Source organism: Grammomys surdaster, unplaced genomic scaffold (assembly GCF_004785775.1).
Source record: "Grammomys surdaster isolate TR1022 unplaced genomic scaffold, NIH_TR_1.0 322, whole genome shotgun sequence".
Lineage (NCBI taxonomy): Eukaryota > Metazoa > Chordata > Mammalia > Rodentia > Muridae > Grammomys > Grammomys surdaster.
In genome coordinates, this window is record NW_021604741.1 from 366,560 (window position 1) to 392,792 (window position 26,233).

Sequence of the window (26,233 nt, forward strand, 5' to 3'; positions counted from 1 at the left end):
TGCAGAACAGCAATCAGTAAGAATGCACGAGCACACACACACACCCCCAACACACACACATGCCTATACACACAAGCACAACGTGAGCCTACGGCACACAGATAAAAGCTGCCGTTACTGACCCACCCGAGTCCTTCCAACACTCTAGATACATGAAGATAGATGTGCTCCCTCTATAGTAACAGTACTCAGGTCTGAATGATGCTGACAGTGAGCACTGACCCTGGTACCCAGGGGCTCGCACCTGGCCATTTCCAGTTTCACTTTCCAAGATCATTCTTGGATGCCCACAAGATCAAGCGGCAGACGCCATCACCAGCCTGGAGGCTTTCCCAAACCACTAACATAGAAGGTAAATACTCACCACAGAAATATTTTAGGACATACAGTCCTACAAATAAGAGGCCTTCTTAATGGAGCTGGGAAGTGGCGTGACTCACCTCTGCACAGACCGGGTGGATACCGATGGTGCTGTCCAGCTGCTGCTTGGTCAGCCCACACTTGAGTGCAGCTGCAAAGCCCTGTGTCACCTCTCCAGCGTTTGGACCCAGTACATGGAAGCCCACAACACGTTCCTAAGATGCAAAATAAATAGAAAGACCTGGGTAAGCTGGTCTTTCCCTTCTCTCCCCACAGCCCTGGTACTTCCACAGACTGTTCTAAGAAGCCCCTGATGGAAATGGCTGCTTTGCGCTGTTAAAGCCCCACTATGTGCTGTGGAGGTGATGACTCTGTCAGGCTGGTACAGGAGACATAAGAACATCAAGCCAGAGGAGAACACACAAACTTGAGGCAAAGTATAGCGCCTGCAGCTCCTTAGGTGCACAACCATTCCAGACAATGCTAACAGAGCATTCTCTCAGAGCCTGACAACGATCAATCTGTGGTGACTGAAGCTTAAGGGAAGCCACTCATCTTTCAAGATCATTTAGCTGACATTCTGGGCACAGGAAGAGCAACTTAGTCAGATACTGTCCAGACCCTTCCACAGGCACAAGTGGGAAATGCCTAGAAATGGAAATACCTATGTGTGAATTATTGGTTGTAGAAAAAATCTAAATCTCAAGCCCAGATTATCCCTGCCAAGAAGAGAAATCTTGTGCACTTCACTGTTTGACAGTTCAGTGAGTATGTTTTCAGAGCTGACAGACTAGACCGGTCACTCTGCTTGGAATAAATGAGGCAATGCAGGTCATGGGCTGTAAGCCAATGTGCAGAGGCTTCCTTAGAAACAGTCAAAGGATAAATAAAAACCATTTTTAAAAAAGTTATGTGAAACTGGAACTTCTGGGGCTGGAGAGATGGCTCAGTGGTAAGAGCACTGGCTGCTCTTCCAGAGGACCAGGTTCAAGTCCCAGCACCCTCATGGCAGCTTACAACTTGCAGTAGCTTCAGTGTCAAAGAGTCAGACACCCTCACGCAGACATAAATGCAGGCAAAACATAAAAAGTAAGAAACTATAAAAATATTTAGTTGTGTGTAAATATTTAGAAACAGTTAAAGACACCTTTGTTGTCAGTCTTGGTATATAATCTACATCAGACAACTGGGGGTTTGGGGTGTGAATAAGGTATACCCATGTGCTATGTATCTAAAAATATTGAAAATATACTAGGTTTGCATATCATAATGTAGGAGAACATAAATCTAAACAGGGTTTTATTTGTGCAGTACCAGGGATTGAACCTAGGGCTGTCAGCGTACTAAACAAGTCCTCTACCATTGAGCTATACCCCACCCTCTCAGAAAATGACATTAAAAGTAAAAGGTGCCAGGCCCCGTTTACCGAGGATGACTCCTTCAATTCAGTCACAAAGCACCGTGTAATGTTTATATATGGGTAGATACATAGCAAGCAAAAACCATGAACAGTCGAGAGACGCCAACTCCAAGGACATAGGAAGGAATAAAAAATAAGACAGCAAAAAAACAAACGAGCAGGGAGTGACTGTCACTGGCATTGTTGCAACATGGGCTGGAACCTAACAGCTCTGCTAGGTAAATGATTGCACTCAATCAGTTTCCTCGGCCACAGAATGGGCAGAACGAGCAGAGAGGAATTATCAGTGGCCACAGCCGTGTTCCCTCAGCACAGATTACCAGAGACCCTGAACAGCACAGGAGCATGTGTTCAGGGATCGGAGCCGCTGTGGACCGTGGACCGTATCTGCACTGCTGATCTCTTACACAGAAAAGGCTGGTGCTCACTGACCTGAGCGGTGAGCAGTAAGCACTTCTGTATCTGAGTGTGTGTGTACACGTTACACACATAGAACACTAAGCTCTGTTTAAAACCACAGACACTCAGTCACTGTGAATTCAGATAACACTCGGAAACATTATGCTTTAAATAAAGCTCAAGTCTAAAGAGACAGAGAGAGTGATGCGTAACCGGTCCTTATGTCAGCGCACAGTTCATTAGGGGTTACTAAACATCTACCTCAGTGGTGACATTTACATCCACAAGGGGATGTCCTGAAACCCTCTGGGTTCTTAAAAAAAAATCTGTCTCATCTAAAACAGTAGTTTTAAAAAAAGTATGCCATTACAGACAAACCCTAAGATTTTAATAATCTAACCAAGTTCCTAAGGTGTCGTGTCATAAGGCTTTGGCTTTATTCTTATTTTTCCTGAAGGGATTTTTATGGTCAAGCGTTGAGTATGTTGAAAAAATTCAGTTCCTGGTGCAATACTGAAACGTGTTCTAGGATATACTATAAAATGTATTTCTTACTGTGTGGTAACAGTCAAAAAAGTTTGAAAACCACTAAGGCAGTCAATCTCTCACTATGGGTTTGGAATACCTGGGAGGCGGAGGAGTCCGCCCTTGGGCTTGGTCACTAGTGTAGCAGTGGGCTACACCTCAGTCTGGAGCCCAGCCAAGTCTTCCCACCACAGCGTTCCCTCAGGGCCGGCTGCAGAGGATCAAGGGAGCTGGCTGGGTTTTGGTTGGTTTATGGGTTTTTCTGGTTTTTTGTTTTTGCTTTTGTGTTTTGTTTTGTTTTGTTTAGGTAGCTGAGGGCTTTACAACTCTCCACTCATCGACACAGAGAAGCCCCAAGTGTTCCCTGACTTCCTTCACTCAAGTGTGTTTTCTGACTGTCTGCAGCGGAGCCCTGAACCAGGGAAGGTGAATGAGCAGCAGGCAGGAGAGCCCAGACCCTTGCCTCAATGCTGCCCCTGGGGCTGCGGACAGCAACATGTGGAATCCTAACAGGACACATATCTCATGGTCAAACCTGAGCCATCTCAAAAGCTATGTACCGTCACACAAATATCACTGTACTTACATCGTCTTTGAGGTTACAGATTATTTTTGCATAACATTTGTTGTTATCCCGGGATGGAACTGTCCACTCCAATGGCCAAAAGAAACTGTGGTAAACCTGGAAGACACAAGCACAATTCAGATTCATTTCCTTACGTGGGTTGTCCAGCAGTAGATGTGGATTTAAGTAATTATTTAATTAGTGCTCTGTTAATAAAGTTCACAGAATAAACTGACTTGCTCAAAAGGCATATAAGTTGGAACTTTGTTGTCGAAACCCTTTTGACTAATCTTGCTTATTTCAATATGATTAGTAAACCTTAAGTAATATAACAAAATGACCAAGAAAATCAAGAAAGCAACCATGAGATTACTGTCTTATGTAAGAGTACAAGCCAGGCACAGTGGTGCACGCCTTTAATCCCAGCACTTGGGAAGCAGAAGCAGGTGGATCCGAGTGTGAGGCTATACTGATCTACATAAGGAGTTCTAAGATAGCCAGAAGAACATAATAGACATATTAATGTTTCAAGAAAAGAAAAATAAAAGAAAGAAAAAATACAAAGTGACCACCTGGTCAGCAGTGGTTCTCAACCTGCAGCCACAACCCCTTTGGGGGTTGACTATCAGATGTCCCACATATCAGATATCTATTTACATTATGATATTCGTAACAGTAGCAGAATGACAGTTATGAAGTAGCGCTGAAATAATTTTATGGTGGGGCTCACCATAGCATGAGGAACTGTATTGAAGGGTCACCACGTTAGGGAGGCTTAGAGTCACTGGCTCAGAGGAATGACAGCCGTAAATAGAAGCTGGCAGGATGGCAGGGATAGTTCTAATCACCACCCAGCAGATGCTTCTCCTGCTTCCAGAAAGTTCCTCCAGGGACTTTACTGGACAACACAGGAGGAAGGAGGGAGGTGCAGGGGAGTGGGAAGGCGGGCTCTGAAGTGTCTCGGGCATGACAAGACTGTTTCCTCCTCTAACCACTACAATCAGTGTAAGCTGGGGAACCAGGTCAGTGCTCTGACGCAAAAGATGCAACACATCGTAAAACTACACAGGGAAAGACGAAGGAAACCCTTCCAAATGGCTACACTACAGACATCATCTGGGAGTAGCTGATTCCCATTTCCTTAATTGGGCTGTTCAAAACACCTCATTTTTGTGTAAAAAAAAAAAAAGTAGCAAAGCAAAATAAGAAAATTAAAAATCTATTTGTGTGACCATGACATGCGTACTAATAACCTTAAGATAAAAATACTTAGCCGGGCGGTGATAGCACATGCCTTTAGTCCCAGCACTCGGGAGGCAGAGGCAGGCAGATTTCTGAGTTCGAGGCCAGCCTGGTCTACAGAGTGAGTTCCAGGACAGCCCAGGCTATACAGAGAAACCCTGTCTCAAAAAACCCCAAAAAAAAAAAAAAGATAAAAATACAACAAACAAACAAACAAACAAACCCCAACAACTTGGAGAGTTAACATTTGTGCAGGTCTGTGTGTCTCATAAGGCTATCAAAGAAGTATAGTATACTATTATATGTATAATATAAAATATACTACTATATAGGGCGTTATTATCACTCTCTTGTCTTACTCCCCTGAACCTGGAGCACATCATTCTTTGGCGATGCTAGATGCTAGCAGCCAGCCAAGGCCCAGCATTCATCCTGTCCATACTGGCTGGTGCCCCGCCCACTGACACACTCAGTGCATGATGGGGATCCAAACTCAGGTCCTTAAGTTTGCACTGAAGCACTCTTACATCATCCAGCTGCTAAATACTTTTGATAGACAATCTATCTAGAAGTGGACAATGGATTATAACCATGGCCACAGACCAGAGACAGTGCTCACCAGTTTAAAAGACCTGGGTTCAATTCCCAGCTTCTACTTAGCTCATTTAGCTCGTGAGCAACGTCTGCCTATTTGTGGACTGCTGAAGCCATCTTTGTGGGCACCTGGTAGCTCACAACCATCTGCGACTCCTGTCCCAAGGGATCTATCTGATGCCTTCTGGCCTGAAGGCCCCTCCAAGTGTGCATGTGATACAGAGATACATGCAGGCAAAACACCCATGTACATAAAATAAAAATAAACAAACTTTTAAAAAATAAAATAAATTAAAAAAACAGTAAGCGTGCTCACTCATCTGTTTACAACTGCATTTTTCTGCACACTGGAAACCACCCTGACGCTTTGAAAAAAGCAGCATGAAAAGGAGGAAAAAAACTTACTTCAATATTTTCCTCCCCAAATTTCTCCACAGCTTTTTCTTCTGAGAGGCCACAACAGCCATACTCCAAAGGAGTAAATACAGTCGTTGGGACATTGTCATAGTCACACTGTGTCAAATGGAGGGAAAAAAAAACAGTTAAGAGAGGCAAAGTGACGATAGAAACCATGGTCTCAGAGGGTGACACCGCAAAACTCACTTTGACAGTGGAGCCCCCATACAGCCTCTGAGCCAGCAATCTCCCCGCCTGGATGGCTACGGGAGTCAGCTCCAGCTTCCCCTCCAGAATGTCACCGATGGCGTAGATGTAAGGCACATTGGTCTGCTCTTCATCCGTGACAGGTATCTTTCCAGTCCTGCAACCATCAATTGCTGCTATTAGTGAAGTAAAACTACATCCTCTTCCTCCCCAGGAGAGCAATGCTCCAATTACTAACAAAACGGTGCACAGGACTCAAAATGCTTAGCAAAAATCCTGGCCACTACTTTAAAAAAAAAAAAAAAAAAAAAAAAAACAAGTAAGAAAAATATTAGAAAAACAAAAGAAAAACTCCTCTCATGGAGTGGTTAAGACTGTCAGTCCTAAGTAAGAACAACCCCACACACACCCTGATTTAGTAGCGCTGAGTATCCAGCGCCTAAGAGTGCCCAACGCCTGAGGGTAATGCCCAGTCCTGAGGGACGCAATTTACAAAGGCGAGGGAAGCGGGGAGGAACTGCAGTGCAGTCCCCTTACTTTTCATTTATCTTCACGCCCACGGTCTCTAAGCCAATAGTTCTCGTACAAGAATCTCTTCCTACCGCCAACAACACCTGAAAAAATAATAAAGTATTAACAAAACCACTGCATAAGCTACTTAACACAGACCTGGAAAACACCTTCCATTAATAAAAGCCAAGAGTTTAAGCAAACTAAAACCTTTTATGTTTTAAAGCCTTTTAAACGACAAAGTAAACATCTCTTGGCATTTCTCACAAGAACAGGAGTTGCTGCCCTAATTAAGTCAGACAAACTTAAAAACGAAGTGCACGGTCCATGGCTGAGTTATCTCCTAAGTGGCCGTCTGCGAAGACGAAAGGGAACGTATACGCAGAGTCTGGCTCATTAGCAAGGTCTGACTATTTGTGAAACTTGGCAGACAGGATAGTTAAGTTACCAAAAGGAGAGTTAACGCCATCCCTGTGATAAAATAAATTCTAATATCAGAGTAACTGAGATGCCTTAGAATGTGCAAAGAACAGGGGCATTTTAGAGAGAGGAAAGTCACCCAAAGTACGTAACTGACACCCAGCCTGACCTGGGCCCACTCCTTACAGTGTTAAATTCGCCTTCCATGGTCTCCTCGCTGTTTGTGGACTGAGCAGTCACCTTGAGTCGGCCTGGTGTCCCTGCTTCAATCTGTTCAATCTACAAAAGGAAACAGAGACACAGACAAGGAGGGTCAACTATTTCTTCTATCTCCATCTGCTTAGTCCTCGGAAACAGAACTCAGCCCTGAAAAGCTTTTACAGCATTTCCCTCACGGAACAACACTGGGAGAAGCAACTACAGAGACCTCACTAACACAGCTTGCTTGAGAGGCTTTTTCTCAAATAATTCTTGAGCAGAGAAAAAGGTGGGAAAGAAAGTGGAGAACACATGGCACGCTCCCTATGACGGACCCATCATAGCACGCTCTGCTGGACCCATCACCCCCTGCTGTCTCAGGGTAATTACTGATAAAAGCCACAGCTATTCAACTTCAGAGCATCCTTATTGACTACAAATCTTCACTTTCACTGACAAAACAGTGAAGTATGTGAGAAGGACTTAAGTGTGAGTTAGAAAGTCCTAAGAATCACAGTGGAAAAGATGTGGTTAAGTACAAGTTCAACAGCTGCTGTAGTCGCAAGAAAGGAGTGAGCAGCCTCCTGAATTAGGAGAAAGAACATCTGCATCCTACTGCACACAGATGTTCATGACAGTCTACTGCACACAAGATATCTGTGATAACCTACAGCACACAGATGTCTGTGACAACCTACTACACACAAATGTTCATGACAGCCTACAGCACACAGATATCCGTGACAGCCTACTGTCCACACATTTGTGAGAGCCTACTGACAGGCTAAGGGCACCAGCCAGCCACCACAACAGTCCACCACTCCTTGAATGTTGACACTATTCAGGAAGAGTTATACTTCAGAAAAGCAGACACTTCCCACAGTACAACACACAGCTATCTCCTAACCATAGCCCTAAAGCAAGCCTAAAACCAGCCAGAGCAGTGGTTTTCAACCTCCCAGTGCTGTAACTCTTTAACAGTTCCTCGTGCTGTCGTGACCCCCAACCATAACATTACTCCTACTTCATAACTGCAATTTTGCTATTGCTATGAACCATAATCTAAGAACCTGTGTTTTCTGATGGTTGTAGAGAACCCTTGTGAAAGGATCATTGCCTACCACACCCCTAAAGGGCTCACGACTCAGGCTGAGAACCACTGAACTACAGAGATGAAGTACTGGTAGCTTTACTGGTAACTCCCAAGAAATCCAAAGCTCAGCTCTCACAGACGGACGGTTAGAGCCACGCTGTGTTCTAACTCCTTAGATACATTAGCTAGCACCTCACAGGAAATACATTAGCTAGCACCTCACAGGAAATACAGAGCTGCTGCCATTATTCTCAATGGACAGAAGAAACAGCCTTAGAGGCTAAGTAATTCTCCCTAAGTCATTCAACCACAACTGACAGTACTTGACAAGTGAGTCTGATCCCAAAACTGTATCTTACTAACCAGCACTAAGAGATTCACTCACACAAACCTAATTTACTGAGAATCGGTCTAACACTTCTAAACTTTGCCAAAAGCAAGCCACTTACAGCCACTCTAGAGAGAACTGCTGGTCTGAGATGCTAAGTGACGGACTTGACCTTGTAGCATGCGTGTGCACATACCAGTCAGTGCAGACGGAACCTAGAGCCTTCTGCTTGTTATGCATGCGCTCTCCCACTGAGCTCGCCCCCCAGCTGAGATCCACCAGTCTTCTAAGGTAATGGTAGCAAGACATAGACTTAACATGTGTGTATTTTAGATCCTTTACGGCAAACGTGAATGAAACCAGACCATGAACAATTATCTCCAAGGAAACAGGATTATATAGTGCCTATGATGACAGTATGTCCAAGGAAAATGTTTTCCTGCAGAAGTCAGAGAGGGGAGAAGAGGAGAGTCTAGTGTGTGGGTGTGTGCATTCAGAGTCCTAGTGACGCCAACAACCCCAGTGCAGCGGAGCAGGGGCATCATCATGAAAGGATGCAGTAAACGTAACAAGGGATGAGGTCGCTGGCATGGACTCAGCAATGGTACTGAGGCAGCAGTCAGCGCCCGCTCACGCATCAGCACCACGCTCCTGACGGTCCCTAATGCTCAAACGTCTGTCTGCTTCTACCACCATCCTGTCTTTTTGCCTTTCACCATGAACATAAAACCAACCACCGCACAGAAAACCCACTTACTTTCGTTGGGACGAACTGCCTTACAAACTTGATACCATGTTCCTCCATGTGTTCACCGATTTTGTTGGCCATGTCTTGGTCAAATCCTCTAAGGAGAATGGACCGTACCATTACAGTGACATCTAGACCGATACCAGCCAGAAATCCTGCACATTCCAAGGCGACATAGGACGCGCCAACCACTAGGGTCTTCCCCGGGCAGTAAGGCAAGGAGAAAAGATCATCACTGGAAAAGTTAAGGGGGAAGAAAAAGAGAAACATTCGTGTATGAATAAAGATGTAAGCATCTTCCACTTTCCTAAGAACTTTTAACATTACAAACGTTTGATAAGACACTATACATATGACAAAATTCTAAAAGGACTTAGATACAAGTCTTAGCTGGCAATACCCAGCTGGTCTTTAAATATGCTAGTGGCTGAATAGAGCCGACAGTGACGGCGTAGCTTCTAGTGCCAATCAGATCGATGTGTGGACACTTTGTCCATTATCAACACAAATAACACTGACCTACACTCAGTTGCCTTCCTGGGTGGAAAATGTTTTCCTTCTTAATCTGGAACATCCAGTAGCAAGAGTGGGGGTGGGAAGCTTTGAAAATCTAATCTTCGTAATATAAAAAGTTATAAAAGCTTAACTCAACAAAAATCTTGTAGTTGAATTCAGAAGAGACCACAAATATGGATAGGTGTAGCAGTATGCGCCTTTAATCTCTGCCCTCGAAGAGGCAGGAAGGTGTTAGTTTGACACCAGTCTGGTCTACACAGAAAGACCCTATCTCAAAAGACAAGGAAAACAGAACAAAATTTTAAAATGTATGTCACGATAGCTGGATAAGGGGTGCATGATTACAGACCTAGCACTCAGGGCAGAAGCAGAGGATCATGGATCAGGGTTATCCTCAGCTGTGGACTGAGTTGGAGGCTTGCCTGGGCTGTACGATGGCCTCCAGCCTATTACACCAAAAGAATTGATTGTTGGCCATAGTGGCAGATGCTTGTGGACTCAGCTTCTCAGGATACTGAGGTAGGAAGATCACTTGAGTCCAAGGATTCAAGTTCACCTGGGCAATAATAGGGAAACCTTACCTCCAAGAAAATAAAAAACAGGAAGGGACCTTGGTAGGGTCTGAATGTCTGTGTGCCTAAATGTTAAAATTCCTCATAGTACTCTACCCCAAGGGTGATGGTGTTAATAGATTTTTAGTAGATGATTAAGGTATAAAAAAAAAATCTGGCTGGGGCTGGAGAGGTGGCTCAGTGGTTAAGAGCACTGGCTGCTCTTCCAGAGGTCCTGAGTTCAATTCCCAGCAACCACATGGTGGCTCACAACCATCTGTAATGGGATCTGATGCCCTCTTCTGGTGTGTCTGAAGAAAGTGGCAGTGTCCTCATAAATAAAATACATAAATCTTTAAAATAAAACATCTGGCTCTCACAAATGGGATCTGAGTCTACACAAGAACCCACAGAGATTCCCCCATCCTTTCCACTATAAGAAGATCTCACCTATGAGCAGGGAATTCAGTCATGGCCAGTGCCTCAGGCCTATGTTCTGAAACCTCCAGAACTGTGGGCAATTTCTTACTAAGCCCCCACTTAGTCACTGTGTTACAACAGACCAAAGACACTAAGCAAGACCACACATCCCAGGTAATAGGGACAGAAGCATCAGAGCTGGCCCTGCACCAGGCATCATGGAGTCATACTTCTAGAAGAAGGGATCCAAAATTTCCCAGGCAAAAAAGCATCCCAAAAAGCAGAGACTATCAATGTGTCTTAAAGACTTTCTCATTTAAAACTCCTCAAAAATAGTATGGGTAGTGTTATCCCTTGATGAGAAAAATCTTTTTTTTTAAAAAAAAGATTTATTTATTTATTATATATGAATACACTGTAGATGTTTTCAAACACACCAGAAGAGGGCATCAGATCTCATTACAGATGGTTGTGAACCACCATGTGGTTGCTGGGATTTGAACTCAGGACCTCTGGAAGTACAGTCAGTGCTCTTAACCACTGAGCCATCTCTCCAGCCCAGAGAAAAATCTTTTTTCTTGACATGTTTTATAAGGTACTTCTACAGAGGACTGTCATGCAGTGGGGCCAAGACCTCATAAGGCTCCATGCATAAACTTGTTAAAAGTTAACCCTTTGTTTCCACTCCCCTAATGTCGACAAAGAACATGGTCTTTGCTCAGCACAAAATAAACTTTCTTACACCAGACCACATTTATGTTACAAAATATCCACCTGGTTTACAATACACATAAATTAATTTCAACTGCAAAGAGAAATGTCAATCTAACTATATTATGTTGTCAGAGTAATGTGCCCACTCTGTGTGGCAGTAGGCCCAATGCCTGCAGCTTGTAACCTTTAAAATGTTGTTAGTCCCTGACTCTCTTTCAATCCCCAAGGACAGATGTGGCAAAGAATTCCTTCCTAAGTCTAGAAACAAACCAGGTGTGTTTAAAGAACCAAGCAGAAGGCCAGCCATGCAGCCTGTTTCTCCCACCTGCTGATGCAGTACTCTTTGTCTCCAGGGATGCCCAGGTAGCGTGGCCTTTCACCCGTGGCAATGAGGAACCGCTCTGCTGAATAGATTTTTTCTTTACCTTTGTTATTTGTTGCCTGCAAAGGAAACAATGTCAATCCCAATGCAGGACACTGCCTTAGAACCTATGTAGAGGTTATAACCTTAGTAGAGGTAGAACCTTAGTAGTGGGCACTTATGCAATGTCTCTCTCAGTCCTTATAACAGTAAGAGAAACTAAAGGCTGAGCAGATGAAGGACTGCCTCTAGGAATAATGCTACCTGGTGACAGAGTAAGCCTCACATCCAGGTAATCTGGCCCAGGATGGTGACACTCCCCAGCCCCACAGAAAGCCCCATGAAACACAGTACCAAAGAGACCAAACTGGACAAGCCAGGTCACAATGGTCTTAATTTTTGCACCTTATTTGATTTCTTAAAACACATTTGGAACAAATTTCTCTGCTAACACCAATGAAAGCTACTTTTGAAAAGGCAGGGGAGGAGCATAGAATACAGCTCCACAATTACCATAATCTTGTGAGGTCCAATGAACTTCCCGTAAGCATTCTCATAGACGACCTTTTTCTCCCGGAGAGCTACTCGGTAGCCCCAGTTCAGCGAGCCGATATGATTTTGCACAGACTCTGTCATTTTCTCCCAGTCATGCTTAACTGCGTGAGAAGAGAGAACGTTTAGTCCTTCAAACTGTCTGATGTGTTTCAGTAACTCTCACCTGGAGCTAGGCAGTTCAACCCAGGAGGACAAGTTCTCCTGGAGTGCAAAGGCCAATTTCTCATGTCTGGGATTCAAAACCACAACACAAATTCTTCCCTTTTTTATCAAGAAATGAGCTGGTAGTTTACTTTGGATTATAGACACTGACCTGTGGGGAACAGGGTGCCATTTAAGGCTTAGGACTGCATCCTAACAAAGTCAAAGACTCTGCTCTAGCCAGGTGTGGGTCACTACACCGTAACTGGGCATGCTCAGTGTAGGCAGACCGTGATGCCATGGGCCTCGAATCATTTTTGGTCAATGAACTTTTATTGAAATATAGCCAAATTCATTTGCATGTCATCTGAAGCTGTTTTCACAGTATGAAAACAGAGCTGAGTGATTCCACAGAACCTGTACGTCAGGCCCCCAGCACCTCAAACACTTGCTTTATCTCTAAGTTTGCTGGCTCCTTATTCAGAGAACTTGAACCTCATTGTCCCCAAACCCTTACCTGGAAAAAAGAAAAAAATCTGTTCTATAACTAAATTAATCCTTTGAGTCAAGACAATACACACTACATTTCAAAATTTCAACTGATAAAAATCAATCTTTTTTTGACAGGCACATGTCTGTAATAGCTGTTAGGTGTGTTCTAGGCCAGTGTAGATATAGAGACACGTTTCAGTCTTAGTAACAATATGTGTCTAATCCCAACACTCAGGAGGCAGAGCCCGGTGGATCTCTGTGTTTGAGGCCAGCCTGGTCTTCAGAGTGAGTTCCAGGACAGCCAGGGCTACATACACAGAGAAACCTTGTCTCAATCTCGGCCCCTCAAAATAAACCCAAAACAATTGCCACCAACAACATCTGCCTTTAGTCACTGGTTGTTATTAATGACTTGAAGAAAACAGGGCACAGATCAAATACACTCAGGAGACAGGGAGAAGACAAGTCCCAGAGAGGCTATGGCTGAAGAGGAAACAACACAAATCAACTTCTCTCATGAAAATGAAGTTTCCAACACACTGATCAAGGAGCCGGCCACTGAGCACAAGATGGATCCAGGCCCATGATACTTAGGTTCTGAATTAGCAGGACTGTATACTAGCCAGCCTGTGGCTTTGTACAGAATAAACTACAGAGCTTGATTCACACACATCATGAACTGTTAGAACGAGAGCCTCTGAAAGAGATCAGTTCACTTTAGGGGCTGTGGGGCCAAGGTACCTGAGGGTAGGGCTGCTGTAGGAGCCTGGAAAAGCCTACCTGGCTGGCCTCTGTGCACCAGAAGAGAACTCACTGTTCACCAGGAACAGAAAAGAACAGTACATACTCTGCCCCATAGGCCAATCATCTATAATAATTACCAATATTTTACCAACATCTGTTCTTATGTGGGTTGAGTTTGGTTTTGATTTCTTCGTTTTAAATTAAAGCACTGTATTTTAAGTAAATCAGGAGATAGAAGATTTGTCACAATGCTGGCAAGTGACAAGAGGCAAGCCTGAAATCCAGGTAAGTCACTCTAGTCACAGAGATGTAGAACTGCAGCTATCACTTTATGTCCCAAAGCCAGTTAATTCAAACTTATGTGCAATGCACTCATTACGATTACGACTAAGTACTGCCCGCAGCCCTGAGTGCCAGTCACAACACCCGGTGAGCTCAGAGGGCTCAAGAAGTGTTTCTCAAACCTGACAATTGACAGCCCTGGGGCTAACCCGGGCTGACTTGGGATAGGCAGGCCTCATCTAGGTCCAGGTATCTAGACGGCACACTGCCAATACCACAGTTTTTAGCCCCTCCTTTTCCCCCACACCTGTGTCTTCAAGTTTCCAGCCATAGTTGCGCGAGTCTTTCAGAGCTTGTCCTAACAAAGCTGCCTGGTGCATCAGTTTTTTAGGTATGCAACCCACGTTCACACATGTTCCTCCGAGACCTGCAACAAGAGAGAAGTCAGTTCGCAGCCCACTGCAGGACCTTCATAGAAGCCAAAGTGCATTAAGATGTAACGAAACTACATCGTCGATGACATCATCATCATCACCATCATCAATGACATCATCATCATCACCATTATTAGTCTAACGTAGCCAAAACTTAAAGTTTGTTCCCAAGAATCATCATGTTTCTAAGGTAATAGAGCCTAACGTACAGAGCAAAGTAGTCATTCTGAAACAAACAGATCTTCACAATTTCTGTAACTTCCAAATTCAAAACAGTCAACAGTGATGCAACAATTGAAATTTTACTATGTGCATAACCCTCTACCTGCTACTGAATCTCTACACAGAAACGACGAAGCGGCTGCTATGCTAAGCATAGTTAGATGCAGGTCTGAAAAGATGTATCAGATTTGATGTTTATGTGATTTTGGGGGGAAGCAGCCTGTAGTTTTCTCCGATTCTCCAAAGAACTGCTATGTTAAAACTCCCCTCTCCCAAAACAGTACTCCTTAAGAACACTGAGATCACTGCTTCCCATCAGAACAGAACTCAGGCAGGGATCTCTGGAGCTCACAATTCAAGGCCTGTCCTCTGAAAATACCACTGTCACCATGAAGTCTAAACTCCACAGGGCAGGGGACTGAATCCAGCACCAGGAACAGGGAGTGACAGTCACTTGCAGATACATGAGTTAATAGACCATGCTGCCGTTTGATCTGGCTGGACTGTGGCCTAGCACTGATGTGAGCCGCAAATGCTCTTTATAAAATGTACTAGTCATTTCTCTTGCCTCAAACTCCTCACAGGCCTTCATTATCTGCCTTCATTGGTCCAAAGTCCTCACTGTGGCCTGGTAAGTCCTGTAGTTTGACCTGCCTTTCTTTTTTTTTTTTTTTTTTTTGGTTTTTCGAGACAGGGTTTCTCTGAGTAGCCCTGGCTGTCCTGGAACTCACTCTGTAGACCAGGCTAGCCTCGAACTCTCGAACTCAGAAATCCGCCTGCCTCTGCCTCCCAAGTGCTGGGATTAAAGGCGTGCGCCACCACCGCCCGGCCCTGCCTTTCTTTCCACTTTTACTTTGTCACACCCAGCTCTGCCCACAGAGGCCTCTTACCTGCCCCGGGGCCTGTGAGTCTACTCTGTGGGAATGCCAGTGAATACTGCCTCCAAGCTCTACTTCAGCTTTTAGCACAGCTGCCCCATCTTCTCCTGCAGCGCCTCTAGTGGGCATCTCTTGAGAAACCCTGCCTCAGAGCTCACATGGCACAAGCTCCCTTCTACCTAGGAGGCCCCTCCTTTGGTACCACTCACCACCAAGGGTCAAGTTCTTACGTCTGTTTCCCTCTAAAATCTAAGATCCACAGGGGCAGGAACGTCTTCCACGGAGTTCAATGCCCCATGCTCCTGGCTCACAAGTCATCGACGTGCATTCAATGAATGAGCAGGTAACATGCAATTCAGCAAGACTCGATGGCTACTCTGTCTTCCTGAACTATCTGACTGGAGGAGAATGCTTAAACGACAGCTTCCACTCTATACGATAAGAGATTATGCAAAGGTCGACCTCTGAGCCAGCTTGCAGCTGAGGTTTCTGCTTAACTGGATCTCTTAACTCAGTTAACTCAGCTCCCGTGGGAGAGCTGGGCTTTGGTTTAATCTTTGGGTTTTTTTTGTTTTTTTGTTTTTTAAAGTTGGCTTTTAAGAATCATCGGCATCACCATCAAGGGGAGACCACCGTTGCAGGATCTCAGAAACTCACCCCATCTAGTTCCAAGAGGAGTTGGCGTGACAAAATCCAAGACCAGCACCTTCTTGTCAAATTTGGCTGCCTCCTGGGAAACAAAACGATTCAAACGAGTCAACAAGAGAGTGCAACTGAGGACTGGCACTCACTCTGTTTCTATTATGCTCTAAAGCCTGAGGTACAACCAGTCACAGATCGAAGTCTGAGAACCCAATACACTGTATCGATTAGTTCAGCTCTAGGACAAAAGCCAAGACACTAACAGCTTCAACGATTACACAGATTATAGCTGCAAAACTGTTAACCAAGAGCTGGCAGGCCCCGGCTAACTCCTGTATGATTCCTGTCCACCATCACCAGGCACAACACAAATCTGAAAAACCGTGTCTTTCCATTTCCAAGCAAGTGGTAATAAACACCTGGTAAGGCCATGGGACTGACAACCCTGAGGGCCTTCTCACCCTGTTCCCTGGGAGTCGACATCTTTAAAGGAATCTCTGAGTTAATCTAGTTCTATCTAAGCCAAAGTACAGGAGGGGGGTTGTTTTCTTTTTCTGAAATTGTCTTTCCTGTAGAGACTATTTCTTTCTCACAGAGGAAGTGTGGTATACTGGCCACTGGACCTCCAAAGGTTACGGGAGAGCAAGGTCAGAGGCTGTGTGCCTGTCACACGCGCCACTGTGACAAAGCGATCTGCTACCTGCTACTGCAGAGTCAACTGGGAGGCTCCATGAGTCCACCTTTAAAGGCTGATGTAGGCCGCACCTTAGTGGAGTGTAACCACTTTCCTTTTTTAAAGATTGTGCTGGAAAGGCTGGCAGGCCTAAGGGCTGTTCACACAGAGTATGCCCCAAATCACCAGGCTCTGAACTTTTTCATGAAGAGGAAACATTTCAGTCTGGAAAAGTGACTTAGAGTTGTCTCTTTGTACGCCCTGCCAAAGTTAACAGAATAAATACACAAGCCTGGATGGACAAATCTGAAGACTGTAGAGAGCTTCCCCGGGGAGGGGTACTGTACCCTAACCGTCACTCAGACACTACAGCAGATGGTCTTGCCTTAGCTGCTGCCAGTCCTCCTGAGCCTCCTCCAATGATGATCAGGTCGAAGTCATAGGGCCCGGGGGGATCTTTGGAACCATTCATTGTTGGCAGCTTTTGAAGTTGGCCTTTTTTGTATGGCTGCAGGAAAACAACAGAAATGAAAAGAATTTAACTGAAAAGCAGCAATGCCCGAAAAGCAGCAATGCCCAAAAAGCTTTGGTAATCTTTCTTTAAAGAAAATCAAAGGCCATGTTCAAAGGGGAACTGTAGACTCTCACTGCAACTATGTATGGAAACATCAGGCTTCCTGAAAGGAAACCAATACTTCTTCACATCTAGGCCATTATCAAAGAGGCCTGCATCCCAGCATCCTCCCCCATGCCTGCTCCCTCCTCTCAAGAGTTCCCATATTCTACACACTGACAGCCCATCCGAACCAACCTACAGCTAAACTGAGATTGATAACACTCTGTCTCCCAGAATTTAGTATTTAACGGGCACATATTAATTATACATAATAGTGTTCACTGTGCTATCTTCATACTGACTGCCCAGGAATTTTTTTTCTTATCTGATTTTTGTTTAAATCTGTCTGTCTGTGGGGGAGGACACCTGCCACAGCATGGTTGTACAAATCAGAGGAAAATTGTGGAGTCAGGTGATCACCTTGGTAACAGGCACTTTTGTCTGCCAAGCCATCTCACCAGCCCACCCTTGGCAGAGTTTTTAAACTAGGTTTCAAGGCAGGTTACTCTCACTTTGGGGAAAACAAAACACAGAAACACAAAAACTTTTACTGAAATTCTCCCAGCTGCACGACATCAAGCTATTAGACGGAAATGCTGAGCACGGTTTAACAGTGTCAGCAACACAATTGAGCAATCACCTTTACCTTCTTGTCAAAGACAGAGGAGTCTGCTCAACAACAAACACAACAATGTTAAGACAGCAATTAAACAGTTGGCCAAGTATTTAAGACTTTATTTATTACATTGTGTAGTTAAAAGGTAAAATCTAAAATCGCAGAAAAATCACCAACCAGTATTGATCTACAGATAAACTTAGAAGTCTATGCCTCTACAAAGTACTTTATAGGTTTGAGAGGTTTGTTTTGGAGACGGGGGTCTTACTATGCAGCTCTGGCTGTCTCGGAACCCAGTATGTAGCCCTGCCTCTGCCTCCCAAGTGCAGGAACTAATAGGTATGAGGCACCAGGCCCAGCTTCACACCCATATGTGTATTCTACCACCCAGCCCTTGCAAGACATTTTAAATAGGCAGGACACATAAGACTCTATTAAGCTTTACCCCACAGTCTAAAATTCTGTTTAGTTTTTGTTTCAGTATTTATAGGTATAGAACTTTAAAGACAGGTATTAAGAAAAAGTTTTTAAAATATTTTTAAAACATCTTTTCATTCTAGTATATAATTTAATATATAGCTAGCTACATTCGCTATTCGGTTGGAGCACTGTTTTGTTTTTTAATCTTTATTTTTTCAATCAGGTTTGTTTATTCCTACTGTGCAAGAGTCATATCCTGTTCCTCTCCACCTTCAATTCCTTCAGTGTTGTATCAGTACACAGAGGGATCTTACAGAGGTTTGGGGTGGGTGGGGCAGACTGAGAGAGCGAAGACTCAGGAGATAATCTTTCCTTAGATTCCTTAGCATACTCTGGAGCACTATTCTAAGCAATACACTCATTGTTACCTTATTAGCCCTGGGCTAATGAGGGTAATGACAGAAAAGTCTACAAGTAGAGTAAAAACAGTTTTTAATCCAGCTTTACCTATAATATCTAAAAAACCATGAACTTACCAGCTCAGATTGCGTATTTTTTTCCTGCCTACTACCAGGTGTAGAGGGCGGAGGGCAGAGACAAGGGTCAGTAGAACGGGGCGTCTGGGATGAGGAGGGGAGCACCTTGGAGGGATGTGAAGCAGGAAGCACAGCCCCACGAGGGCCCCTCAGCAGCACCTGGGGCGCACACAGTGGCTGGGGGACTGGAGAGAGAAAACCTGGAAACCAGCAACAGTTGGGGCAAGTGGGCGCCACCCAGACAGTCTGCACAGAGGCTCTACCTCGAGAAGCTGGGTAGCACAGCCAGCATTCATGAACTGGCATGATGACCAGGGCTTCTCCTTCAATGCAGGGCACTGTGGGGGGAAACAAGCTGGTAATAACAGCCACTCAGATCCCAGTATTAGGTAAACATAGTCAGATAACCAGTGTGACTCCTCCCTAGGGAGTGACCAAGAGCATAAAATGTGTTGGTCTTAAAGGGTAAACAAAAAACCTTAAACATACGTCTTAAAATAATAATAATAACAATGACAACAACCACCACCATTGTGGGGCTGAGGTAATGAATCAGCAGTTGAGTGCACTGTTCTTGCAGATTCTGATTCCCAGACACCAGCATTTGCATGCATACAAACTCCTTTAAATGAGGGGGCCAGGTATGGCTCAGTGGTCAAAAACACTAGCTGCTATTCCAGAGGACCTGGGTTCAATTCCCAAACACCCACACAGAAGCTCCTAATTGTCTAAAACAGTCACTGGACACACAGTGGTAAAGACACACACGCAGACAAACACATAAAATAAAGCAAAATTGTAACTTGTGTGCTTCTCTCCAATCGGTGGACACGAGCATAGAACACAGGCACAAAATTAATCCTTGTCTGCATCCCAGAATCAGTGTTGGGCATGAGCTGTGACACAGACAAGGCTACAGAGACAGACAACAGCACAGAGAGATGCTGCTGGTCCTGGGGCCAGCATCTGAAAGCACAGGTAATGGTGAAAACAAACACATTACCAGCATTCGCATTTTCATTCCCTGGATGACTATCCAGTGGTGTGGATCAAAGCACAGTGGCACCTCCCACAGACAGATCCGCGGGATTCTGGATGTTAATGTGATCTGAACTCATCCTGAGGAGGCGGGTCAATGTGAGCAAGTAGAGGCGGATCTATCCTAAAGTAAACTGTTGGAAGAAACTGGATGCTAAAGATCTCCGATGGAGAACTCTGGAGAACATTGACGTTGTCACAAATATGTCTGTCCTTAACTCGCTCAGATAAAAGAATCAGAGGTTAGTAGGCTGGTGGTAACGCAACTAGACTAAGCATTTGTCCTTTCAGAAAAAGCTATTTTAGAAATCTTGAACTTCAGTGACCTCAATGGACAACAAAGGAACCACACTGAAAATCCCATAAATAAAAAATTTACTGACTTAAAAAATTAATTACTGGGCTGGAGAGGTGGCTCAGTGGTTAAGAGCACTGGCTGCTCTTCCAGAGGTCCTGAGTTCAATTCCCAGCAACCACATGGTGGCTCACAACCATCTGTAATGGGGTCTGATGCCCTCTTCTGGTGTGTCTGAAGACAGCAATGGTGTACTCATATGCATAAAATAAATAAATATTTAAAAAAAGATTATCATCTCAGATTCGTTTTAAGTGCATGTTATTAAGACAGATGGGGACACAGGAGAAAAATGCAAACCTCTTGCCCCTGGACCCAGCCTTTTGTAACACCGAAGCAGAGAAGTGAGAACACGTAGCTCATGCATAAAGTCAAACTACACCAGCCAGTTTTTAACAAAAGCAAAAAAGTATGCTGCAGGACCCTGAACCTATAAGGTGTAGTTGGCAAGCCGTTAGCATCTAACGCATTCGGCTGAGCCTAAAACTGAATGCTATACCTTCATACTTAAAAAACTGAACTGGCCATCAGTTCCTGCTCAATGGTGTCCCCTTCAAAATGTAGTGAACGGTTCCCCAGGACAGGTCCTGATTTTAATTTAGTCAAATCCACCCCCTGGACATCCCACCTCCATGACTCCATAAGTAGTGTCGTCTAAAGCCATCAAGTGTCTGGCAATTTGTTACAGCAGCAGAGGGAAACTACAGCACACCCATGACACTAAACCCCTTCCTGGAGGGACAGGGCCACCACTCTCCTCCAGAGCCTCAGTTGGCAATAGATTCCCCCAGAACAAAGATAAGGAAGCTTAAAAGTACAAGACTCGGAGATAACAGACCACTAGAAATGTCAACACACAAAGAAATGTACTGTGTAATTCACTGACTGAGAATTCACAATGAGACAAAACACTGTACTAGACAGGTTTTGTGTATGTTAGATCCCATCCAATCCTCCCAATAGTTAAAGTCAGATGTCATTTCTTTTGCAGATAGGCCTGGCTATGGCATTAACCTTGCCTAAGCTGGTGAGATGACTCAACAGATAAAGACACCAGACACCAAGCTGAACTTAATCCTTGAGCCCAATAAGGGAGAGTAGAAAACCAACTCCCAGAAGTTGTCTTCTGACCTCCAAATAAGCATGCACCTCAAATAAACTAACTGATTAAAACGATTTTTTTAAAATAAAAAATTTATCCATTGGGAGTCAGTGAAGGTGCTTGCTGCACAAGCCTCAAAATGACCTGAGTACAACCCCAGCTCTCACAGTAGAAGGACCAACTTTCAAAAGCTGTGCTTTCATGGCGACGTACATGTTTAATCTCAGCGCTCAGGAGGCAGAGGCAGATGGAGCTCTTGAGGCCAGCCTGGTCTACATGGTGAGTGTCTCAGTCTCCTCCTTCTCAAAAAAGGGGGAGGAGTTGTCTTTTCACACATACACAAGCAGGTGTATACATGTGCACACACATTCTCATACATCACAGTCAAACACACCTTTTTACCTTTCATCTCTTGCTCTTCCTGATCCAGATGTCATACCGAGTAACTACACTTAATCACACCCACTGTTCTAATTTAATTCCATGTTTTCTTAGGTGTTGAACATTCTGTGTGGGTATACGTGTACCGCATGTGTGCCTGGTGCCCTCAGAAGATGGTTTTGGATGCAGCAGAAGTGTGGTTACCGAGCTACAACATGAGTACTGGGAACTAAAATCAGATCCTCAGTGAGAGCAGCCACAGGTTAGGTGAATTCAAGAACATGGCCCTGAGGGCTGGCCAATTTGAGTTAAAAGCAGCTCAGATGAAACATAGTATGAACTCAGGGGTTACTGATAGGAAAGTACATTTTAATAACATAGAGGGTAGCTACTTGCCTAGCTCTTGTGCTGTTTAAGGTTTATTTTATTGTAAACATAAAGGTTGTGTGTCTTTTATCTAGGCACTGAATGATCAAGGCAGGGTGGGAGCTCCGGGTTGGAATTAAAACCTTCTACAGCAGGAGGGGTTTTCACACTTGGCAAACCAACATCTGAGGTTTCCAGGTTAGCGCTGATATGGATCACAAAAGGTCCTTTTTATTCAATCAAGTTCTAACAAAGCCCGTCATTTTAAGGTGGTGTTGACAAGCAGATCTGCAATTCAGTTATTTTCCACAACTCAATTTATCTCCTATCGCCCAATTCTCTTTCCAAAGGACATCTTTTGGAAACCCCAGGGCACTGCTGAGATGGCAGGACCAGGAGCAGCCAGGCCAAAAGGATGCTCCTTCATCCTGAAGGGTGGCCAGTGCTGGGCAGGGCTAGCACTTCTTCATGTGAGGAAAGGGGAAAGACAGCTACTACAGAAAGTAGTTTGCACTGGAAAGGGTTTTGTGTTTTTCCTGAATTTTCTATGCATTGCTGGTGTAATGAACTTTCTCCACACAAAGATCCTGGTATCATTCAGACTTTGAATTTCCCTCCCCTGAACCACTACAGATTTAATAGGAAAACTTACTATTAAGTGGAACAAAAATATCACTAACCACATGAGTGGCAGCACTTTTCCACCAACAAAGACTTACATTCATAAGACTTACATTCAGGGCATGTCCACTGTCTCTTCTGGAATTATTTTCATAAATCAAACTTTCTACATTGACCATCAGATAATTTGCATACAGAGACACATTCATGTTGGAGATAGAGCCTAAGGCAGGACTCACGCTAAGAAAGCACTTCATCACTGAGCCACATCCCCAGTAGTCCCGTAATTTACTCTTAAAACTGCAAAGGACCAAGACAAAGACAAACATTCATATAAACATAGGCAACAGGAGTCCCGACTTGTAATACCCACAGTACGCTTCCTCTGATGCCATCTTCCAGAAGCAGAAGGCTACACAGTCAGCCCAACTACTCAAATCAGCACCTTGTTTCCAACTTAGGTCCATAAGAGACTGGGCACCTGGGGCACAAGGACCAGGGTAGATAAAGAATTCTCGATATATAGGCCAGATATAGAGCAAAACCCTTGGGCTTTTGTCTGTTTTATAAATTGAGGTTAATTGGGACAATCAGTCATTACACGGTAAAACATCACAGACTCTAAGGGACACTCCGTGCTAGTAGAAATCACAACACTGAGTGGTGACAGATTAGCCAGAGATAAGGCTTGCAACCATCTGCCTAGGAACACAGGTGAGTTCATGGCGATTCCTGCCAGCTTCATATTCAAGCCAAGTTTTCTATAAACCTGAACACCCTCTCATGTGCTGACTTGTCTCAACTGCACACATTTGACCTTAGCTAGAATGCCTGCTCGCCTAGTGTGGTGGGAGGCAGAGGCAGAGGCAGGTGCAGGCAGATCACCAAGTTCCAGGATAGCCAGAGCTCCGTGGGCAGACTCTGTCTCAACACAAAATAACCCGGAATGCCTTCCTGCTGTCTAATTTGGACCATCTTTGAAGCCTTAGTCACTTCAGTCTGACAGTACACACACTTATTAAATTCATTTATCAAAAACAAAGTTCAGAGTACAGAGATCCACTTTTTCAAAAGAAGCATGTCACCTAGGATTTTTTAGTCTTAATATTACTGATTTGTTTTTTTTCTCTTTCCCCAATTTGGTGAAAAGCCCCCTTATCCTTAGTTTGCCATGTCAGAGAAAACAATTCAGTATCACAGTGAGTCCTGGGTTTTTTGGGTTTTGTCTTTTTTTTTTTTTTTTTTTAACAAGTTGGCTAATACCTTCAGAGAAACTCAGGAGCTTACTGAGAGTTTCATGTGAATTTCAAAAAAATTTCCCATAAGCATGATAGTGAACTTTTAAGATTACAACCTTATTAAGTTATCAAGTAAAATACATTGCACAGTAGACATTTTCATTTGTTCTTGAAAATAGTTTACTAGAGTTTGTGCTTCTGTTTAGATTCCATTTTGCAATATTAGTTCAAAATGGAGTCATACACTATGAATAAAACTCTTTAGTATGAGTTTTTGATCATAGCCTCTGAAATTTCAAAAGTGGAGACAATATTTTTCCAGTCCTGTAAACTCAAAGATATAACTCCTTGTTTCCTGCCGTAAGAACAGGAATCATTTTCTTCATCCACCTGGTTAACATTAGTTGGCTCTAGAATCGGCAGTCTGTCTTGGTCGAGCCTGATTCTTGCAAAGCCATCCCTAATAATAAAAGAAACATAGAAGATATTCTCCACGGTGCGAGAGAATGAGTTTGGATCAATCACAAACTCAAAATACGACACTGGAGTATCGGGGTACTTTTGAAAGTAGGTTTGCAGCAATCCCAAGATTCTCTCTACTTCTTTTTCTGTTGTCTCCTGATTAGCATGCACATCCAGCTTCCTCAACTTTGTAGGCATATCCCCATTTCCTTCCATTTTGCAAGCTCTTTTGTGATGTTCAAGCCGGGGCTTTCGTGCAGAACGTTCTGCCTTAAAAGAACCAAAAATGAAGTGGAACGTTTCAGCTTGCAGCATCCAGGCCACTGCTTCCTTGTGCAACATGCTCCAGAAGCAAAGAGTTATGCTATCATCGCAGTTGCTAAATCCCTCACACTCCTCTTCCACCCAGTTGAGGCCCACAAACACCAGCAGCAAGTCACAGAAGGCAACCTGATTAAAAAAGCTCATATCGGAGTTTAACTGCTTTGCCTTTTCTTTACCCAGATCAGAGGCCAAAACCAGGAACTGTGCGTCGAGGGCTGCCTCTCTGGTTCTGCTCACCCCGTCAAATAGCACATTGGCCTCCTCCAGGGCCTCCGTCAACGAGTCGCTGGCCGTGTTCACGATGTCTTCGCGGTTCTGCTGCACAGTGTAAATGAGCTGCCGGTACTGCCTGCGGATGCTGCGGCACTTCTCCCGGTCCACCGCCAGCTCCAGGAGGTCTGGGTGCATGCAGGGGGTCTCGGGGCTCAGGTCATCGGAGCTACTGTCTGGGCCTTCCTCTTCCTCCTCCTCCTCCTCCTCTTCTTCTTCCTCTTCTTCCTCCTCCTCCTCTTCTTCCTTCAGCAGTGCCTCTTCCTCTTCTTCCTTCAGCAGTGCCTCTTCCTCCTCCTCCCCATGCTTCATCAGGTGCTGCCATGGCAGGCTCCTGACCAGCTCCTCTCTTTTCTCTTTGCCTCCAGTAAGGGAACATTTTAATTCAGACATGGTGGTAGTGCGCAAATAACAGCTCTCCAAGGGCTACTACCAACGGTAGCGTAGCGACGCGTAAGGCAGCGACAGGAAAGCCGTTGGAACAGAAGCCTCCTGCTCATGCGCAAGCGACCCCGCCCCCAGCTCACACGTGACCACACCTCCAGCACTGGCTCCTGCAGAAGCCTGGGTCAGGCATTCTTTTTCCGCCTAGAGGGTAAGTAAATGCTAACTCACGCACACCGGCGATGCTTCCCTGTACACAAAAGCGATCTTAGAAGCATCTCCACTCAAGTGTGGAAGAACAGTGGGCAGGCAGTATTCTCCAAAGGAGCTGTTTATCTGGAAGCCTGCCAAAGGCGAAATAAAGGCTTTCATACACTACTGAGGGGGTTAACCTGAATCCTAGAAGATGAGCAAACTATGAAGATTTTCAATACCATCGGTGTTCTATCACCCACTGGGTGAATAATATGCTTTGGGAAACACACCAGCTCACTGGAGACCCACGGAGCAGTTAAGTGGCTGAAGTTCTCAGTATACAGGGATTTAACAATGTGAGGAGTGTTTTGTTTCTAAATACAACAGGCCCATACCCAACTCACACCACAGAAAGCTTCACTTGGTGGAGGGCACACTCGGCCAGTGGCAGAGTTCTGCACCCCATAGGGTAGCTCACAACCACTGCCTGTAACTCCAGGTCCAACACTTTCTTCTCACCTCCACTGACAAACATGTGTACATGCACACACTTAAAAATAAACCCTCAAAAGACAAGCCATTAAAGTGAGGGAAAGAACCAACTCCACAAACTTGTCCTCTGAACCTACCCCCACATGGACCATGGTAATCATGCCTACACATACACTGTCCTCTGAAC

At 44.5% G+C, this 26,233-nt stretch overlaps 2 protein-coding genes across 7 annotated transcripts in view; both read right to left on the reverse strand.

Moving 5' to 3' along the window:
* The window catches only part of Txnrd1 (thioredoxin reductase 1), a 79,986-nt gene that overhangs the window by 6,576 nt on the left and 47,177 nt on the right, over positions 1-26,233 (reverse strand). For 3 of the 4 annotated variants that reach the window (XM_028778068.1, XM_028778070.1, XM_028778069.1), the window contains exons 2-13: positions 17,016-17,138; positions 15,973-16,045; positions 14,089-14,208; positions 12,081-12,223; positions 11,532-11,647; positions 9,015-9,240; positions 6,825-6,917; positions 6,246-6,322; positions 5,709-5,865; positions 5,511-5,618; positions 3,291-3,386; positions 441-575 (exon numbers count right to left, since the gene is read on the reverse strand). In XM_028778068.1, coding sequence (XP_028633901.1) covers positions 441-575; positions 3,291-3,386; positions 5,511-5,618; positions 5,709-5,865; positions 6,246-6,322; positions 6,825-6,917; positions 9,015-9,240; positions 11,532-11,647; positions 12,081-12,223; positions 14,089-14,208; positions 15,973-16,045; positions 17,016-17,138 — 1,467 coding nt within the window. Of the gene's footprint in view, positions 1-440; positions 576-3,290; positions 3,387-5,510; positions 5,619-5,708; positions 5,866-6,245; positions 6,323-6,824; positions 6,918-9,014; positions 9,241-11,531; positions 11,648-12,080; positions 12,224-14,088; positions 14,209-15,972; positions 16,046-17,015; positions 17,139-18,818; positions 19,140-26,233 lie in introns of those variants that run through there. The other variant, XM_028778067.1, reaches the window with a different exon arrangement.
* On the reverse strand, positions 24,018-25,457 carry Eid3 (EP300 interacting inhibitor of differentiation 3). Of its 3 annotated transcripts, none has more exons than XM_028778073.1 (2): positions 25,256-25,429; positions 24,018-25,203 (listed from the first exon to the last, which is right to left on the reverse strand). In XM_028778073.1, exons 1-2 carry the CDS (start codon positions 25,352-25,354, stop codon positions 24,181-24,183), a joined length of 1,122 nt encoding a protein of 373 aa, XP_028633906.1. In that variant the 5' UTR covers positions 25,355-25,429; the 3' UTR covers positions 24,018-24,180. The 3 variants fall into 3 exon arrangements, with proteins under 3 accessions (XP_028633906.1, XP_028633904.1, XP_028633905.1); XM_028778072.1 differs by having other exon boundaries at positions 24,123-25,179; positions 25,234-25,457; XM_028778071.1 differs by having other exon boundaries at positions 24,076-25,457.

Coding starts and splice junctions, on each gene's coding strand:
- Eid3 (XM_028778071.1), bottom strand. CDS start 25,368: ATGTCTGAATTAAAATGTTCCCTTACTGGAGGCAAAGAGAAAAGAGAG.